We start from the raw sequence: 20670 nt of genomic DNA, 5'->3' as shown, positions 1-20670 counted from the left end.
GTTTGGTTAAACAGTAGTGTGTAGCTTTCGGGAAGACATTTTAATCAAAAGAATATATAATGAATAAACAAACTGAAAGACCTTGAAGAACGTCACAGTTTCATACTGTTCTACTTTCTCTAAATGTGGCGGACCCTGCCACCTGTCTAGCCTCAAACAGTGTTCTGGGGACCCTATTTCCCTCTGTGAACAGCTTGGTTTTTCAATTATGGAAAAGATGATTATTTCTGAGTTTGTTTAGTTAAGTTTGTTAGTTTCCTCATCATTTAATATACATTTTTTTATTTGAATGTATTCTCCAAAACTACGTAGTGCCCCTTCAACCATGACAAAGCAGTTATTTAGTAAATATAATGCGGATTAGTAAATTGATTTGTAAACATATACATGAATGGAAATTTGTGATTGTTTATTAATGATTACTAAAATGCTGTATTGCTGTTTACCTGACACTGGTGATCCTCCATACATATTTTTGCTTGTTTCTGTTTATTTTTTTTGAAGAGCTATCTTATATTTATGGTCACTACATTTAAACTTGCCATGAAATGTGCACACTCATCTCGTCATTGTTTGTGTTCTATGATGTTTATGAGAAATGCGTCTGAATCGTTTAGAGCCGGTTGCTTTTCGATGAGAGCAACAGGAAATGTGATGCTCTGATGCAAGAGGGAGGAACGTGAAACTCTTTCTTCCTTAATCTTTTGAAACCACAACCCCAGACGCATGATAGATGTCGACACGCAACGATTGGCCAACCTATTTTTAATGTGACATGATAGACAAAATTTGGGCAAGGCCAAAAAAATGAAGTGCAGGAAAAGGCTATTCTTAAGAAAATACGAGTAAGCACATTACAATTACTCACTGCCTTGACCAACAACACAGTTGATAACTAGACTAGCATACAGTTCATGCTGAATTTGGGCACTCATTTTCAACTTCTAAAGAAAATCCCAGGTTAATTATACTGTATAAATAACATGGGCTTATCACAGCAGTGCTAATGCAACATCTACGGAAGCCAAGACATTTTCTTTTAAAAAGGAAAAATTATCTTTTGATTTGTTTTCTGTCACATTTATGACTTGAGAAATAGTGAAGGGAAACAAAAGGTTTGCCAGGATAATCTTTCTTAGTTCCTTAATTTTCCAAACTGTCCTCAGATCGTGTGTATAATGTCTGAAGGGATAAAGCCAGCTTTCCAACAGTTTTACCCCGTTGGTGTCATAATGGCATTTTGAACATAAAACATAAGAAATCACAAAAATACTGCGACTGCTTGATCTGACTTGCTGATAATACACAATAATCCACCCACGACACTGACCGCAGATTAGAGCATTTATAACATTCTTCGCCAAAAGAAAGACATTGACAGTGATGTGGCATAACCTCCTAACACACAACAGATGTATCTTGTGTTGAGAGTGCATGGAGAAATTTTAAACACCCCTGGAAGAACATGTTAATGCTTTAAGTTCCATTTAGAAGGAGAGATGGAGGTGTCTTCAGTATCTTGTGGTCAAAATTAGTATTATTAAAATAATTTTCCTTTTCATGTAAAAAAAAAAATCTACTTGGTATCACACAACAAAGAGTATTTTTTTTAAAAAAGCACACAGATCAAAGATGAGGAACATAGACTTCGAAAATGGATCAACATAAAAAGAATCTCACAAAAAACAACAACATAAAAACAATGAATTAAGCTTAAAGCCTGAAACCCAAGGTGAGGCACCACTGGATTCTACAATATGTTCGCTAAAAGTGTGCAAATTAAAATCCCTGTCACGCTGAGAACTTGCTTACAGCTACTATCCAGGGTGATCACTTTTTTCCAGTTGAAAAAACAGAACACTGACAAAAACTGAAATAACCATAAGAATGCTCTGCACCTTTTTTTCTTGTCAAAAGACATGTTTGTTAACTTACAAAGATACTATCTATTGCAATGAGAACAAATTTGCCAAATTTGGGCGGAGTAATGGACCACAGACTCCTTCTACTATCAGCACAGCAAAGCTAGAAGCAAATACTAATACTGAAAACATTTGATAAGAACACTGCGGCACAAACTGTCAGCTGTCAAAGTAGTTTTTATGAGTTCGACATTATAACTAAGTTTCATTCCCTCTGATTCATTTTGGCTCGCTGACGTAGCTGTAGAGGCAGCTGGGATCATCGTCTGCTTCTGTCTTCACTGCCATTCTTGACTGTTGAATAAGTGACTTCCTCTTCCTCTTTGACCTGTGTGACACAAATTAGAGCTTTTACATCATTTACCACAACATCTTTTTATTTATAGTTCTGGTAACTCATTGGTTGTTGGTCACACCAGAACCATATATGAAAGAGAAGTTTGTCAGGGACTGAGATGAGAAGATACCCCACACTGCTGAAAGTACATGAACACTAACATGTACATCCATGTGTTGGACTTTGTGTTGTAAAACCATGTGCAGTAGTGTCCTGTCCAGTTCATCCTGAAGGTGTTGGATGTGTTTGATGTCAGTCAAGTTCTTTAACATCGAACTATGAAAACCATGTCTCTGTGGAAGTGACTGTGCATGGGAGGGCTGTTATGTTGGAAGAGCTGCCACAAAATTGGAAACAGTCAATGGTATGAAACAATTTAAATCTGTAATAAGATTTAAGATCAACAAAAAAAGTAACACATCAGTATGTTAATAAATTACTTAATCTTACAGATTTAAGATGAAGTCTAATATAGAAAACCACAGCTGAATAAATCTGCAGGTGTTTTAAGTCTCTCACCTGTTTCTTGTTCGGGGCCTGTTGGATAGTGTGGCTAACAGTGGCGTAGGTCAGATTGCTCTCTGGCTCATCCTGAGTGCAAACAACACAATGATTCATGAAGCACAAACAGCTACAATTGTACTTTGTTTTCACAGTAAAGACAATCGTCTACATCGATGTGATATAACTTCTAACAATGAGCATGTGTGTACATCATTATAATTTAATGTAAACTTAATTGGGTTTAATAAAAATCACCTGATCTTCTCAGTGTAAGTCATGCATTTGTTTTTCTTTACTTGTACAGACATCAATGTTAAACCCTGGACTGTTCAAAGAAACAGGCTTTTTTTCCAGCATTCATCTGACAGGGACCTGCCAACCAAACTCCAAGTATGTGGATTTTTTTTGTGTGTTTTGTAGAGGACATATAAGTTCAATATTTCTGGAAAGTATTTTATTTGTTATCTTTATTTTACTCACAGAGTGTTGGGCTGATTTTTGACCATCTGGAAGAAAAGGTAAACATTCAATGATTAGCTATTAAATATCATCATTCTGAACATTTTACACATTATCACATACATCTTAACAGTTCAGTTTGTGTCCTGGTTAATGTCAAGTTGTCATCTAAATGTCAACGTTGCAATAAAAGTGAAATAACTGACAAAATAAAACTTAATAACAGTCATTAACATTCATAAAGACTCCTTCGTGTTCATGTGTTACTGCAGTTACTGTAGTTTACTGACCGACTGTCACTTTGGCTTTCTTCCTGTGTTTGATGAGAACAGCAGCGGTGATGACAACCACCACGACCACCACACCACCCACTGCACCGATGATGATGTAGGTCTGTAGGTCAGGAGAGTGATCTGTAGTCAGAGGACAGCAGTCAGACAGAGAAAGTCTTAAAACAAACAATCTAATGATCAAGTGATTTACAGGATTAATATGTAAAAGAATCAGATAAACATTTGGATTTTCATCTTATCCTAGCATCACTTTTCTGTGTGTAGTCAGCTTCTATCTTATTCAACAAACTGGCAGGTGTGTAGAACGTTACATAGAAATGTGTCAATCTTTAATATGGCTGTTGTGATAATAATTTCATTCCAATGTGTGAAACTTTGATAAACTGTCAGGAGAATCTGTGTATCATCTTACCTGGACCAGGTGTGTCTGACTGATCGTCTCCTGTGAGGACAGGTGTGTAGTCAGCTTCTATCCCCACATTGTTCTTCTCATCAACCAGCTGACAGGTGTATCTCCTGTTGTGGCCACTCTGAAGCTTCACAGTGAGAGAAGAGGAACATTGTGTCTGTCTGTACCCTTCACCTTCACCAAGCAGCACAGTTCTTGTCTCATCCATCCAGCGGATGCTGATCTGTGGACAGTGATGGAGATCAGTGTGTCTGAACAGAGAACACTCTAATGTGACTTCACCGTCCCTCTTTGGATCAGCGTCTGGTGGAGATGGAGAGACTGACAGAAAACAAGAGATAAGTGTTCACTCAGTGTGAAAAATGTCTGGAGGACTTTACTACAAGGTCTGAACAAGTTTCTCTTCATCTTTTGTCTACATTGTTTTACTGCATTCAAATATGAAGGTGTACTGAAATAAATGGAATCAAGACCTTTCAGTGTTGTTTCAACAATACAAATGACTTCATCAAATGAAAAAGTGAAAGCTGTAAAGAAAATGTATGAGCAGATTGATGTGTGGATCTGTGTAAACTTGGGGAGGGGAACTTTTTACATGACTGAAGGAGCAGGAGCTCTGTGATCATCTTCAAACAGTGAGACATTCAGTTCTCTTTGACTATTATGGACATGATCTTCTCTTCCTTAAATGGAAGGAGTGTCTCCATATTGACTGGATGAATGATGGCTGCTGCTCATCACTGTTCACCTTCATAAAGACACTGACAGACACCTGTCTGTCTCACTGGTTGTCCCCCTCTGAAAAAGACAAGGAGGAAAATAATGACACTCACCTGTCAGAACACTTAGATATGTAGATATATCTGTACGAGCATCTTCCCCCTGTCGACAGATGTAGCGACCAGCATCCTCAGCAGTGATGTTTTTAATGATCAAAGAGCAGGAAGTGTCCAGACTCAACCTGACAGCTCGGACTGAGTCCATCTTAACTTTTCCTTTCGATAACGTTGTGAAACTCTGATGTTTTTTGTCGTAAAGCCAGGAAACACTGTAGCATGATTGATCATGGTGTGATGCTCTGCCACAGGACAGGATGGCATCAGGTCCAGCTCTGCTGTAGAGATGTTTTACTTCTCCACTGATGCCTGCTGGAAAGAAAAGAACACATGTTCTGTAAGAAATGACACATTACATATAAAATATCTGCATGGAGACTAAACTGTTAACAACAGTTGACAACTGTGATTTTATTTTATTTTTTAATCAAGAAAGAATTGACAAAGATTGTCCAGGTCTGAATTGAGATTTTACATTTACAGTGACAGAGAGGGAGTGTGTCACTCTCGGTCCTCTAGTGGTCGTCTTCATATAAGAGACTCATTTTCATTTCAGTCTCAGTTAATCAGTGAATTGTGGCTCTTTAGGATACAGCTTTGTATTATGTGCACTTTTATCATCCTGTTCAATCCATGTAGTATCTGCATCCAGTTGTGATGTGAATACTTCAATGTTCTGTCACATAGGTGGAGTTTAAAGAAAGCAAAGAGAACACAGAGAGCAAACTGACTATTTGATCATCACTTCCCTGTTCTTCACATCTGCACATCATGAGTCTACATACTTTTAACAATCTACCATTTACGTAATAGGAATGAAAATTACAAACATCTGTAAAATCCTGATCAACATGTAAATAAGAAAACAGCTTTACCTTCAAACTGAAGCACAGAAATAAAGATTAATCCCAGCAGAGACATTTTGTGTCATTCTCTGTCAGCAGGCGGACGTCGTGTGAGGCTTTTCTTCTCTGCAGCAGATCTGTAGCTGATGCTGCAGTTTCCTCTTTGTGGTTGATTACTGTGTTAAAATAACTTGAGAATTAACAACCACCCTGCCAATCACGACAGTTAAACTCAAGTCACTTCTGTTTTTCTAAACAGACTGTACACGGCACACTTGTGTTTCACAATCTGAAGTTGTGTCAGTTTATAGTTTACAAAGAAATTCAAATTTAAGAGCATCTGACTTCCTGACTTTGACAGACTTCTTCAACAAAATGACTCCAGTAGATCTAATGCAACTCTACACATTCCTCAAGTTAATACACGTAGTTTGTGTTAATACACTTCACACTTCTTCATTTCCTTTTCCATAGAATTGTGAATTATGGTCAGGTGAAAAGCTTTTATCTCCAAACGTCAAGACTCAAAAGGTAATCCTCTTTTGGTTTGATGATGGTTATTTGGTGTTAACCAAAGGAATTCAGTGAGATTTTTATTTATAGTCCGAGTGACGGAAATGTGTTCCGTTCCATTCTGTCATTTCTGTGGCGCAACCAAAACAGGAAGTGACATGTTTTGTGAGAAACAGAAGGACAAAAGTAACACTGCGTTCCATCACCCATACTGCCATACTCTTTAATATGACAGGAAAAGATTGAGTTCGCAACGATACAAAGGATGTGAAATGCAGTATGCCAGTAATACCAGGATGTCCTAATACATCCAGTCGCATTTTGCAAGATACAACCCACAATCCTCTGTGCAGCCGAGGATACGTCTGGTGTGTCATGAGAATATAAAGAAAGCCCAGAGAGCACCAACATCTGACAGCTCGCTGACAGATGACAGACACCACAGTGACACATTAAGTGTGAGTACTATGTTCTCTGTACTGCAGGAGTTTCAGGCTGCGACAGATATCAGAGCAGGAGGGTCAAAGTTCAAGGTGCATTGTCATTATAAAGCAACACGTCCCAACAGGGACGTGCACATGATTATAGAGGGGCAGGGGCTCAAAGTCAGGAAAGGGCAGTATGTGCGCGCGCCAAAATTATTTTCAGGCCCTAATAACACAATATGTAGATTAACTTAAAATTAGTAAACAAAGTACTTATAGAAAGCTAACTACTTAGCTGTGTATCCTGTGTAGCTGTGAGTGATATCCAACTGCCATTTCTTTTGTGTCAACAAATTATTGTCAACATGAGTTTATTCACATCATCATAATGCTGAGGTTCGGATAACATGCAATTCAGCTGCAATTCTTAAAAAGCAATCAAACACTGGTATATTATCAGGCTATTTATTGGAGGGCAAGTGCAAACTAGAAATACAGGCTACACATCTAAACATGTGACAAAACCAAGAAATGACTACTGTGACTGCTACTGTGGATGTTAGTAGAACAACAATGCTTACAACAGCAAAGTCACAGTCAATAACTCAATAACTGGAAGAAGTTTAAAGGGATAGTTCAACATTTTTGAAAATTGGCCCATTGCCATGATCCCTCTAGTCATAGCAGTAGGTTCGTTACCTTTAATTGTCGGTCCCAAGCTGCTTTTAGATCGGCGGAGCCAAGTACCGAGCGGCACAGCTACGCTATGGAGGCTAATGGAATTTCTTGGTTTCCCTCATCAAACTCAGCAAATACACAACCAAAAAACTCCAAAACGCTGTGGTGGACAAGTTGTGACCTGCACATTCACCATGCTATGAGATAATAATGAAACGTTATGAGACGGAGTTGTTTTAGAGGTAAAGTCGGAATTTTCATTCCAGACACAGCTGCTCGGCGGAGTGATTTCAAAAGCGCACGTTTACTGCAGATACTTCTGTCAACAACACTTGTGAAGAAGCTAAGTGTGATCATGGCAGACTTTGTGATGGACAATGAGGACGACTTTTTAATCAACCAAGACCCACACCCGTATTTATTTGAGCCAGAACACACAGAAGAAGAGCTGCAAGTTTTGGAAGAAGCTGATCAACCATGTCTGGAGTGTAAAGTTCGACTTAACCTCTAAAACAACTCCGTCTCATAACGTTTCATTATTATCTCATAGCATGGTGAATGTGCAGGTCACAACTTGTCCACCACAGCGTTTTGGAGTTTTTTGGTTGTGTATTTGCTGAGTTTGATGAGGGAAACCAAGAAATTCCATTAGCCTCCGTAGCGTAGCTGTGCCGCTCGGTACTCGGCTCCGCCGATGTAAAAGCAGCTTGGACCGACAATTAATGGTAACAAACCTACTGCTATGACTAGAGGGATCATGGCAATGGGCCAATTTTCAAAAATGTTGAACTATCCCTTTAAGATTTGTGGCAGATAAACAGCCGACACAGACAGCTGTCAGATTATATTATTATCTCTCATTAACAAGCAGTTAGCTTAACAAGGACAAATGGACACTCTTCTGAAATATGACTCATATTTAAGCACGTTGAATAAGTGAAAGGCGACTTGTTAGCGCCCCCCCCCCCCCCCCCACCCCACAAGGAAGTTATGTTAATGGTTTATAACTCACAAAGGTTCAAGTCGCTCCGCTGTCACTCACTTCTCGATGAGGCAGCGGCTTCTCTCTCTCTCTCTCTCTCTCTCTCTCTCTCTCTCTCTCCTCTCTCTTTGTCTTCAAAATAAGAGCTTTACATTGCACCCCATTGGTGTTTAGAACTAGGTTCTTAGCGGGGGGCTTTTAATTTGAAAGTAACGACCGTTAATAGAGAGGGACAGAGCGGAGCAGCAGACAGAAAACACACACACACTCACACACACACACACACCATATTACGAGGAAATACGTAAGGTAGATAACCGTGGCATTTTTATACCGCAGTTTTTTGACATCCCTTTGCACAACAGGATTTTATGTATTCATTAAAAAACACACAAAAAGGGCACTTTGTAATACGAGGCAAAAAGGGCAGGGGCTCAAGCACCCGTTGGGCCTTATGTGTGCACGTGCCTGCGTCCCAATTGTATGTATACTGCACGCAACAGTATGTACTTTGTAAAGGCAGCTGCAGTACGTACTGAAAGAAAAAACAAGAAGTATTATATAGTATATGTTGTTAGGCTGAACGCTCACAGCAGGTTGTCTCATATGACTTTATTATTTATGGTGCAGGGACAGATAAAGACAAGACAGACAAACTGAAACAGTGGTCCGATGAAGTATCACAGTGTTTGTAGCAGACGCTGATTCACAGCATCCGTCCATAGAAGGGCTTTTATGAAAATAAGAAACTAAAACATTTGTGATGAAAAAAGGCATTAAATCAGGTACAGCACAGCACAATGAAGTTCATGTTAAAAAGCATGACAGCATTTTAAGCGTTTTGGACATCTTCCAGCCGTCTTACTGGAAACAACAGCAGATATTTTTAATGAGAAGTCGGGACAATTTTGAGACGTGTTGGTGGCAACAAAACTGGATATTTGTGACGTGACATCAGGACAATTTGTGGCTGTGTTTGAGGCGAGAGAGCCAGATAAACCAAACTGCGATGTTTTCCTAACTTTGACCAGGTGGGTCTTTGTGCCTGAACCTGAATCTAACAAGAACATTAACGCAGCATTGTCTCAACATAAAACTGAAAACTTAACAAAGAGAAACTCAAAGTGGCTCCATAAAGAAATTTAAAGTTTCAACATATTCATGGTCTTGCAGAAATGTACTTTACCAACAGTTATTCTGCCACTTGTCTGAAAAACACTGATTAAATCGTAAATCTTTCATCAAGTGAAACTACAAAATAACAGCTTGTTTTTGGAACAGAAACAGTGAAAGTTTTTATATCATTTAAGCTTAAACAAACAACGTGTCCCAAACACGGAACGATCATTTTAACTCAAAGCTCGGGTTAGTCATGAAAGATGATGTTGAGGTCGGTGTGGAAGCTGCTGATCAGTCCAGTCTGGTCGCAGCAGGACGTGTTACATCATTTTCATAGCTGACTTCGTCACCATCCGTACGCACCTGAGAAATACAACACAGCAAAAAAGATTGTGACAGCGTTTCTACCAGAGAGTGTGCAGCCTCTGTGCTCACAGAAGGAACAACAGACTGAACTTAAAGTCACATCTTTCATTTTACAAATCATGTGAATTGTTTCTTTACTCACATTGTTGTCATCACCAGGTGGTTTTCTGTTCCCTGGAGGAGACACAATAAAAAGGAGCATTAAACATTTTAACTATGATTCATATGAAGCAGTTCTATAAAATCACAGTGTGGATTTCCTCACTTGTGCCTCTGATGACAAGAACAGTGATGACAATCATCAGCATCAGTCCTGCAACTCTCAGAGTCAACATGATGGAGCTCAGAGGAACATTTGTGGGATCTGTTGAACAGGATTTTAAAACGACACGTCAGTTAATAAATACAGACAATATTTAATATTTAAGTTACAAATGTTCCTCTTGTGGAAATATTTCATCTTCAGCATGTAAAACTTTGAGAGAGTGTCAGGCCGAGCTTTGTATCTGCTGCATGTTATCTTACCTGGACCAGGTGTGTCTGACTGATCGTCTCCTGTGAGGACAGGTGTGTAGTCAGCTTCTATCTCCACATTGTTCTCATCAACCAGCTGACAGGTGTATGTCCTGTTGTGGCCACTCTGAAGCTTCACAGTGAGAGAAGAGGAACAGTTATTCTGTCCATGGAACTTGTACCCTTCACCTTCACCAAGCAGCACAGTTCTTGTCTCATCCATCCAGCGGATGCTGATCTGTGGACAGTGACGGAGATGAGTGTATCTGAACAGAGAACACTCTAATGTGACTTCACCGTCCCTCTTTGGATCAGCGTCTGGTGGAGATGGAGAGACTGACAGAAAACAAGAGATAAGTGTTCACTCAGTGTGAAAAATGTCTGGAGGACTTTACTACAAGGTCTGAACAAGTTTCTCTTCATCTTTTGTCTTCATTGTTTTACTGCATTCAAATATGAAGGTGTACTGAAATAAATGGAATCAAGACCTTTCAGTGTTGTTTCAACAATACAAATGACTTCATCAAATGAAAAAGTAAAAGCTGTAAAGAAAATGTATGAGCAGATTGATGTGTGGATCTGTGTAAACTGGGGGAGGGGAACTTTTTACATGACTGAAGGAGCAGGAGCTCTGTGATCATCTTCAAACAGTGAGACATTCAGTTCACTTTGACTATTATGGACATGATCTTCTCTTCCTTAAATGGAAGGAGTGTCTCCATATTGACTGGATGAATGATGGCTGCTGCTCATCACTGTTCACCTTCATAAAGACACTGACAGACACCTGTCTGTCTCACTGGTTGTCCCCCTCTGAAAAAGACAAGGAGGAAAATAATGACACTCACCTGTCAGAACACTTAGATATGTAGATATATCTGTACGAGCATCTTCCCCCTGCCGACAGATGTAGCGACCAGCATCCTCAGCAGTGATGTTTTTAATGATCAAAGAGCAGGAAGTGTCCAGACTCAACCTGACAGCTCGGACTGAGTGCATCTTAACTTTTCCCTTTGAAACCTCAGTGATAGACTGAGACTGATAATCTTTGCTGTAAAACCATGTAACATAAGAGCAGATTTGATCAGGGTATGATGCTCTGCCACAGGACAGGATGGCATCAGGTCCAGCTCTGCTGTAGAGATATTTTACTTCTCCACTGACACCTGCTGGAAAGAAAAGAACACATGTTCTGTAAGAAATGACACATTACATATAGAATATCTGCATGGAGACTAAACAGTTAACAACAGTTAAAAACTATAAGCATTTTATTTTATTTTTTGATCAACAAAGAACTGACAAAGATCATCCAGGTCTGAATTGGGATTTTACATTTACAGTGACAGAGAGGGAGTGTGTCACTCTCGGCCCTCTAGTGGTCGTCTTCATATAAGAGACTCTTTTTTATTTATGTCTGTTAATCAGTAAATTGTGGCTCTTTAGGATACAGCTTTGTATTATGTGCACTTTTATCATCCTGGTCAATCCATATAGTATCTGCATCCAGTTGTGATGTGAATACTTCAATGTTCTGTCACATAGGTGGAGTTTAAAGAAAGCAAAGAGAACACAGAGAGCAAACTGACTATTTGATCATCACTTCCCTGTTCTTCACATCTGCATATCATGAGTCTACATACTTTTGACAAAATGATGATTGACTCATATTAACCTCATTTCGCACAACCATCAGCTCATTTACACAACAGAGAGTTTATCAAAGTGTATCAAAGTTAATCAAACTGTCTTAAAGCAGGAAAAAAACTTTTTCCAAACTACCATTTACATGAAAATGGAATGAAAATGACGAACGTCTATAAAATCCTGATGAACATTCCAATCAATCAGAAAACAGCTTTACCTTCAAACTGAAGCACAGAAATAAAGATTAATCCCAGCAGAGACATTTTGTGTCATTCTCTGTCAGCAGGTGGACGTCGTGTGAGGCTTTTCTTCTCTGCAGCAGATCTGTAGGTGATGCTGCAGTTTCCTCTTTGTGGTTGATTACTGTGTTAAAATAATTTGAGAATTAACACCCACACTGCCCATCATGACAGTTGGGGTCACGTCACTTCTGTTTCTTCTAAACACACTGCACACAACCCTCTTGTGTTTCACAAACTATATATACCATATAGTTACTTTGTAACTATAGTCTACAAAGAAATTCCAATTTAAGAGCATCTGACTTCCTGACTGACACCCAAAAACGTAATCCTTTTTGATATCATCTCCCCCTACTTCCAAAATACATAATCACTTCATAGGTTTTTTTTCTGTTTTTGTTTTCTGTGGTTGTTGTGTTTTTTTCTTCCATTCTGTCATTTCTGTGTAACAACCAACAGAGGACGTGACAAGGAACCAAAAAACAGACGAACAAGAAGAAAAGCCTTTTTAGTATCTTTGTTTAGCATGTTAGCATGTCCATTAGCATGAAACACAGATACAGCTGAGGAAGATAGAAATGTCATTAATCACAAACCAAAATACTTAAAAACTGAACAAAGCAGGCCTCCCGCAAAACACGCCCACTTGTCCACAATGCTATGATGGCAGAGGAAGACGACAGATCAATCATAAATAGAACATGTGTCGAAGGAAGTCAATTTAGCAACTGTCAGCTAAAGACTTTCAACGCCAATCATGTGGTCAAATAAGGGCATTAATGACATCTGTCGGTGTTGGTGTAGTTTGGTGGACTGGATGATTGAATTCTGAAGAAACAAGACATATTGGTATTTGAACAATTTATTAATTCAACAAACAGGAGCCTCAGTGACGTTTGGAAGAACCACACACAGCCACAACAGCCTGGCACCTCCTCCTCATGCTGGTCACCAGCCTGGTCACACACAGAGCAGGGTTTCTCAGAGACTACCTCCAGAAGTTGGGAGTGGAGAGGACGGAATGACCTGGCAGCAGTCCTGACCTCAACCTCATCCAACATTTCGTTGTTCGTGCCAGAGTGACCAACACAACAACACTGGCTGACTTGCAACAAATGCTGTTTGCAGAATGGGATGTCAACCCACAGCAGTGTGTGACCAGCATGAGGAGGAGGTGCCAGGCAGTCTGGCTGTGTGTGGTTCCTCTACTCGCTACTGAAACTCCTGTTTGTTAAATTGATTAATTAAACTGAATAATTGTAAAAATCTGATCAAGCGAGAAAAATTCAGACAAATTATCACTGCCTAGAATCAAAACAGGTCTTTCTGCTTCTTCCCTGACATCTTTGAAACAGGTCATGAAAAGAATAAGTCTTGTGTGTATGACCCACACAGCCTCAGAACTAGCTACTGTCCTGTAAATCCCCTCAGCTCATAGAATCAATTAGCTCACAAAGCAAATGAGTGATTCCAGTTTTTAAATCTGTAAATCCAATCGGAGACTATACACTAAAATCATGATAAAAATCCAATCAATAACCCTTTTCCCTACTGTCCCCTCTATTTCATTAATGTCAGTAGACATCTTGATTTACATTTATTAACAATATCAGTCATTTCTTTCTCCTCCACTGCTGTCAGAAACATAAATCTGGGATTCCTTTCTGTAGAATTATCAGGGATATTTTGGTCCAACACTCACAAAATATTTATTAAAACCATTTCCCACATTATCCATATTATAATGTACCGTTTATAAATAAATAATAAATAATACTGAGGATAACTCATTTGTTTAGAACCATTTCTAATAATACTATTTAATATATTCCATAATTGTATTATCATCTAATATGTTACTGTAGTACTCCTTCCTCCATGTCCTTATAATATTAGTTAACTGATTCTTATATGTCTTGTATTTATTTTCTGCCCCTTTAGTTCTCCGTCTTATGAAATCTTTGTATAGTGTATTTTTCTGCTATACTGTCTTATGTGACAATTTGAACCATATAATGATCTTAATATTCAGAAAGAACGTTTCATATGTTTCTATATCCTTTTCCTTATATCATATTTCCCAATTTGTGCCAGTAATTTGTGTTTTAGTGTGTTCATTGATTCCTCCGTCCTCATTTGTCTGTATTCTAGTTTCTTGACTGGGTGATCTTTTTTGTGTCTAATGTCAGAGATTGTTTAAACTGGTAGATGGTCACTGATATCATTTCCTGTCTGATGATTGGTTAGGGTTATCATCAGGGTAAACCAATCAGAGGCAGAATAGTGGCCCAAGTATGGCAAGCAGATAGTGAGTAAATATATAAGAGGGGGAAAAATTAAAAAGGGGCAATTTATGATTCTCACTGTGAGACATATGAGGGTTAGCGTGTGACTGTGTGAAGATGCTCAGTCTCGTGAGGCTCACAGTCGATGCTTGAGCCTTCGCAGCTCTGACTCTGTTTCCAACATGAAAAAGAAAATCTCCAGAGATACACATTTTTACTCGTTTTCACACAAGAAAAAATATTTTTCTCCTTAACACAAACAAACAAAAACATTTTACTGGTTTGACTCAATCCTCCTTGTTATCACAGATGAGGGAAATCATTGAGGAAATATGGAGAAAAAACAGTGCAGATAAGATTTTGAATACGGATCACCAGGAAATAAAAACTCACACGTGCCAAAACTTCCATAAATGCGTTAAAAAACAAAAACATAAGAACAATGATTTAGGTTGACTTAACAATGCTCAAACCCAAGCTAAGGCACCACTAGATCCTAAAATATAAATGTCTTGTTACAGCAAGAACTTACGTGTTTTTTGCAGTTAAAAAACAAAATACTGACTGAAATATCTGGAAAAACTGAAATGACAACAAGAATGCTCTGCACCTTTGTCACCACTTCTGGTTAATAGAATGTGTCTTTTTAAAAACCATTAAGGGGCTAAGTAATGCAATAAGCAATATTACCTGAGAGGGTGTGCTTTGACGTCATTTGAGCACGACAGTGATGCGGTCCGCAAGCAGCACTGAAGTACTCAAATGACGTTAACCTTCTCAGGTAATATTGCGATTATACAACTAATACCAACAATAATAAAATGTATAATCAAAATATATCCATGTTGTTGGACAATTTGCTTTCAAATTTTAAGGGTTTTTGCGAGTGTGCGTCGCTGAATGATGGCTGCTGCTCATCACTGTTCACCATCATAAAGACACTGACAGACACCTGTCTGTCTCACTGGTTGTTCCCCTCTAAAAAAGACAAGGAGGAAAATAATGACACTCACCTGTCAGAACACTTAGATATGTACATATATCTGTACGAGCATCTTCCCCCTGCCGAGAGATGTAGCGACCAGCATCCTCAGCAGTGATGTTTTTAATGGTCAAAGAGCAGGAAGTCTCCAGACTCAACCTGACAGCTCGGACTGAGTCCATCTTAACTTTGCCTTCTGAAACCTCCATGATAGACTGAGTTTTAACTCCGTCGAAAAACCACTCAACATGAGAGCATGTTGGATCAGAGTGTGATGCTCTGCCACAGGACAGGGTGGCATAATGTTCAGCTCTGCTGTAGCGATAGATCTCTTCTCCACTGACACCTGCTGGAAAGAAAAGAACACATGATCTGTAAGAAATGACACATTACATATAAAATATCTGCATTGGGACTAAACAACAGTTAACAACTGTGAGGTTTTTGTTTCATTTCAAAATCAACAAAGAACTGACAAAGATCATCCAGGTCTGCATTGGGATTTTACATTAACAGTGACAGAGAGGGAGTGTGTCACTCTCGGTCCTCTAGTGGTCGTCTTCATATAAGAGACTCATTTTCATTTCAGTCTCAGTTAATCAGTGAATTGTGGTTCTTTAGGATACAGCTTTGTATTATGTGCACTTTTATCATCCTGTTCAATCCATGTAGTATCTGCATCCAGTTGTGATTTGAATACTTCAATATTCTGTCTCATAGGTGGAGTTTAAAGAAAGCAAAGAGAACACAGAGAGCAAACTGACTATTTGATCATCACTTCCCTGTTCTTCACATCTGCACATCATGAGTCTACATACTTTTAACAATCTGAAAATGATTGACTCATAATTATTATCCTCATCTCACACAACCATCAGCTCATTTACACACCAGAGAGTTTATCAAAGTGTCTTAAAGCAGGAAAACAGCGACTTGGTCATTTTCCACACTACCATTTATGTAACAGGAATGGAAACTCCAAACGTCTGTAAAATCCTGATCAATATTTAAATAAGAAAACAGCTTTACCTTCAAACTGAAGCACACAAATAAAGATTAATCCCAGCAGAGACATTTTGTGTCATTCTCTGTCAGCAGGTGGACGTCGTGTGAGGCTTTTCTTCTCTGCAGCAGATCTGTAGGTGATGCTGCAGTTTCCTCTTTGTGGTTGATTAGTGTGTTAAAATTACTTTAGAAATGGCATCCACACTGCCAATCATGACAGTTAGGGTCACACCACTTCTGTTCCTTCTAAACAGGCTGCACACAACCCTCTTGTGTTTCAAAATCTGAAGTTGTGTCAGTTTATAGTTTACAAAGAAATTCCAGTTAATGAGCATCTGACTTCCTGACTTTGACAGACTTCTTCACCCAAAAACATAATCCTTTTTGGTATCATCTCCCCGTCCTTCCAAAATACATAATCACTTCATATGTTCTTTTTTGTTGTTGTTGTTGTTTTTTCTGCGGTTGTTGTCTATTTATCTTCCATTCTGTCATTTCTGTGTAACAACCAACAGAGGACGTGACATGTTTGGTAAGAAACCAAAAACAGACGAACAAGAAGAAAAGCCTTTTTAGTATCTTTGTTTAGCATGTTAGCATGCCCATTAGCATGAAACACAGATACAGCTGAGGATGATGGAAATGTCATTAATCACAAACCTGAACAAAGCAGACCTCCTGCAAAACACACCCACTTATCCACAATGCTATGATGGCAGAGGAAGACGACAGACCACAACAGATCAATCATAAGTACAACATGTGTCTGGTAGTCATTTTAGCATCAGTGAGCTGAAGAACATGTGAAGAACATCAATATGTGACTTTTCACTAGCAAGGACCACACCATCAACGAGATGCGTTTAAGGATTTATTAGTGACAAAGGAAAACGAAGTGTCAAAGATCTTGGTTCTTTTGAGTTCTTCGAGTGCGTTGTGGGGATTCTTGTAGAGAATCCGCCGCCGCTCCCGGGCAGCGACGGACCCCCTCATGGACCTACGAAGGAGAGGAGAGAAAGAAGAAACAGACAGAGAGAAATTGGGTGGGGGGGAGGGGTGCAGAATACGAGAGCGAAGTAGATGAGAGGGTCAGGTGGTTATTTATAGAAATGCGGAAGTTGGCGCTGTTGAGGTGTGGTCCTGCTCCTGAAACTTCGCCAATTAAGCTTCAATTCACTAGCAAGGACCACACCATCAACGAGATGCGTTTAAGGATTTATTAGTGACAAAGGAAAACGAAGTGTCAAAGATCTTGGTTCTTTTGAGTTCTTCGAGTGCATTGTGGGGATTCTTGTAGAGAATCCGCCGCCGCTCCCGGGCAGCGACGGACCCCCAAAAACCTCCAATTACTTGAGAAGAGATTGAGCGGATCTGAGATCTTTGAGATCTGAACAGATGTAACAGTGGTACGTTTGGGAGGACCGGCGGCCTATGAGATGTATGAAGTGTTCTGGGAAGCCATTACGGGAGGCTGAAGTGGCAGTTCCGATTCTGAAGGAGTGCCCAGAGTAGTTGTCGGGCAAAATACCAGACAATGAGAGCACCCGGCGAAAGTGATGGTGGAACCAGAATCGAGTAGCCACTTGGCTGGATTCGGAGATGAAGAGAGGATCTGTCGTTGTTGTGAGATTTACGGAATTGCAAGAAATTTGCGAGGGTTTCGAAGGGATTCAGTGGTGATTGGACCTTGAAGAAGAAGACGGGTGTAGGCGGACCAAATTGATTGGTTTTGGTTTGCTTTAAGTGGAACACCATAGTGTCGTCTGAAAAGCGAGACAAGTCAGAAATGCAAGCATGACGGCTTGAGTCGAAGTGAAAGGTTGAGGAGGTGAATTCGGAGCATCTGAGGAAGCCAAAAGGCAAGCAAGAACATGGCTTCCAGGGTTTGGGCGACTTGAGGAGTGCCGTACCCGGAACGGATTGTGTGGAGGCAGATTAACAGCAAGTTGGCATTAAGAGGAAGACGGCGAGGGCTTAACGAACTGTTAACGAACAGCCGGTTATTGTCTTGGAAAGAAGCTGATACCGCTAAGGTAAGCTTGGTGCTTGATTTGTCATGAGGAATGGGCGTAAGTACTGAAAGAAGTCGTGGTGATGAGATCGAATGACGGAAAGGTTGTGTTGTATTGGTCGTGAAAGTAATGGAAGCTTTCCAAGCTGTCCAGTAGGAAGAGAGGGTCGAGGGTGATAGGCTGTTGATGGTGGAGCTCTGGGAGTCGCTTATCAGGGGTATAAGCGCAGGATTTACGAGTTGAATGTCGACGCCCAACTGGCGTAGGGAAGGTATCTGCGTGAGGTGCCAAGCTTCTGAACTTCTGGCATTCATTAGCGAGCTTCGGGGGCGATTCTGCCGCAAGCCATCTTCCTTTGTAGAAACCCCCAAAACCGGCCTAAGGAGCAGCATCGCTGTACAGATGGATGTCATGTGGGTTAGTTGGTTGGTCATCGTAAAAGAAAGTGATTCCGTTCCAGTTGGTGATAGGGTTGAGTCATGGACAGGTTTCAGCAAGGCTCGAGCTATCCAGGGCGATTGAGGTCAAGAGTGATGGGACGGAAGGGACAGAAGATGACGTTTGGTGCGGCGCGGGGCGCAGAAGAAGGTTTGGCTGAGCTTTCCGACCGGGAATGAAGTCTAAAACTTGTTAGTGTCAAGAATGATTCCGAGAAACTCAAGGGATGTGGAGGGGCCCTCTGTTTTCTCTGCGACGATGGGACCCCGAGGTTGGAGAAGACTGAAGTCAGGGTAATCAGGCCGGAAGTGGGTGGCGGTGTGGTGGGGGGAAATTGTTAGACTGGATCCAGCTGAGGGCTTCAGGTGGGGTGTCGAAGAGTTTAGGCTGCTTTGCGACCAAAGGTGAGCCTAACGGCGAAGTAATATATACCACGCCAGTGGATGCTGAAGAAACGGCAGAAGTCGGGGTGAATAGGGAGGACTTTAAGAGCACTGGTCTGTTCCTGGACCTTCCTTAACTTCCTTAGCGAGCGCGCGGTCAACTGAATCTGGCTCGGTTATGGTCGACTGAAGATTTTTGATTTCAAAAGAGATAGATGATTGTGTGGAGTCCGGGGTGAAGACCTTCTTCAAGTCCTTTATGAGAAACTAGCTTTGGCGAGGTAGGTTGTACGGGCATTCGGGGTGGGCATGGCCCCCGCTGCAGAAGGAGTAAACGTGGAGGAAGTGGCACTGGGACACGGTGCTTCCGGTACTGTTGAAGCCGTTGCAAATCGAACAACCTCCTTGGTGCATGACGGGCCTGCCTTTCCTATATACGCCGTTGATTACGGGAAGATGACAGAAGGGGTAGATGACATCTGTTCTGGAGGTATGGGTGCTGGTGGAGCTGCCGACAACAGGCGAGAGAAGGCTGAAGCTCTCGTTTGTTTTGTTTTTTTTTTGTGCGGCCCAGTGTGGGTAGCTGTGTATAAAGGGAAATTAGTGGTTGCCTGTTGAGGGGGAAGAACGGGTGCCGGCATCCCGGTGCTGACGACCCCAGCCGACATGCGCTGCTGGGACTGATGGAGCTGGGAGATGGAAGCTCCCTGCATCCCGGCATAGGGTGCTGGCACCCGGTGCCAGGAGCCCCGGTTGAAGCGAGGTGCTGTGGTTGCTGAAATTAGGCGGCAGAGGGCACTGGCATCTTGGTGCCAGGAGACTTGGTCGAAGCGAGGTGCTGTTGTTGATGGAAACAGGAAGCAGAGGGCGCTGGCATCCCGGTACCAGGAGCCCTGGTTGAAGCAATCTGCTGTGGTTGCTGGAAATAGGCGCCAGAGGGCGCTGGCATCTCGGTGCCAGGAGCCCCGGTTGAAGCGAGCAGCTGTGGTTGCTTGAAACGGGAAGCAGGGGGTGCAGGCATCTCGGTGCCAGGAGCCCCAGTTGAAGCGAGCTGCTGTGGTTGCTTGAAACGGGAAGCAGGGGGTGCTGACATCTCGGTGCCAGGAGCCCCGGTTGATCAAGCTGCTGTGGTTGCTTGAAATGGGAAGCAGGGGGTGCTGTCATCTCGGTGCTGGGAGCCCCGGTTGATCAAGCTGCTGTGGTTGCTTGAAACGGGAAGCAGGGGGGCGCTGGCATCTCGGTGCCAGGAGCCCCGGTTGAAGCGAGCTGCTGTGGTTGCTGGAAACAGGAAGCGGAGGGCTCTGGCATCTCGGTGCCAGGATCAGAATCAGAATCAAAATCCTTTAATGTCTCGCAGACGAGGGAATTTGTTTCTCGCAGCAGCAGAATATTACGAGAATAGAGCAATAGCAAAATAGATAATAGAATAGACACTATAATTAAAAAGGGGAAGAAAATGGAATCGAATCGACGTA

The 20670-nt window shown here is 41.1% G+C and overlaps 2 protein-coding genes across 6 annotated transcripts; both read right to left on the bottom strand.

Annotated features, from left to right (window-relative positions):
- Positions 1-1330: 1330 nt before the first annotated feature.
- LOC115573508 (uncharacterized) lies at positions 1331-8273 on the bottom strand. 2 transcript variants are annotated; one of them, XM_030404273.1, is made up of 8 exons: positions 8234-8273; positions 5636-5781; positions 4758-5072; positions 3928-4245; positions 3513-3635; positions 3244-3269; positions 2779-2850; positions 1331-2250 (listed from the first exon to the last, which is right to left on the bottom strand). In XM_030404273.1, exons 2-8 carry the CDS (start codon positions 5679-5681, stop codon positions 2182-2184), a joined length of 969 nt encoding a protein of 322 aa, XP_030260133.1. In that variant the 5' UTR covers positions 5682-5781; positions 8234-8273; the 3' UTR covers positions 1331-2181. The 2 variants fall into 2 exon arrangements, with proteins under 2 accessions (XP_030260133.1, XP_030260134.1); XM_030404274.1 differs by lacking the exon at positions 8234-8273 and having other exon boundaries at positions 4758-5069; positions 5636-6238.
- Positions 8274-8800: 527 nt separating this feature from the next.
- Positions 8801-16517, bottom strand: LOC115573506 (titin-like). 4 transcript variants are annotated; one of them, XM_030404270.1, is made up of 7 exons: positions 15389-15521; positions 12066-12211; positions 11050-11370; positions 10214-10537; positions 9954-10052; positions 9831-9862; positions 8801-9685 (listed from the first exon to the last, which is right to left on the bottom strand). In XM_030404270.1, exons 2-7 carry the CDS (start codon positions 12109-12111, stop codon positions 9614-9616), a joined length of 894 nt encoding a protein of 297 aa, XP_030260130.1. In that variant the 5' UTR covers positions 12112-12211; positions 15389-15521; the 3' UTR covers positions 8801-9613. The 4 variants fall into 4 exon arrangements, with proteins under 4 accessions (XP_030260130.1, XP_030260131.1, XP_030260128.1 ...); XM_030404271.1 differs by lacking the exons at positions 12066-12211; positions 15389-15521 and adding an exon at positions 16387-16517; XM_030404268.1 differs by lacking the exon at positions 12066-12211 and having other exon boundaries at positions 15389-15700.
- Positions 16518-20670: the final 4153 nt, after the last annotated feature.

The sequence above is a fragment of the Sparus aurata genome, chromosome 22 (genome assembly GCF_900880675.1).
Source record: "Sparus aurata chromosome 22, fSpaAur1.1, whole genome shotgun sequence".
In the NCBI taxonomy this organism is placed as follows: domain Eukaryota; kingdom Metazoa; phylum Chordata; class Actinopteri; order Spariformes; family Sparidae; genus Sparus; species Sparus aurata.
Note: the sequence above shows the minus strand (reverse complement) of the source record. Positions and strands in the feature narration are given on the sequence as shown.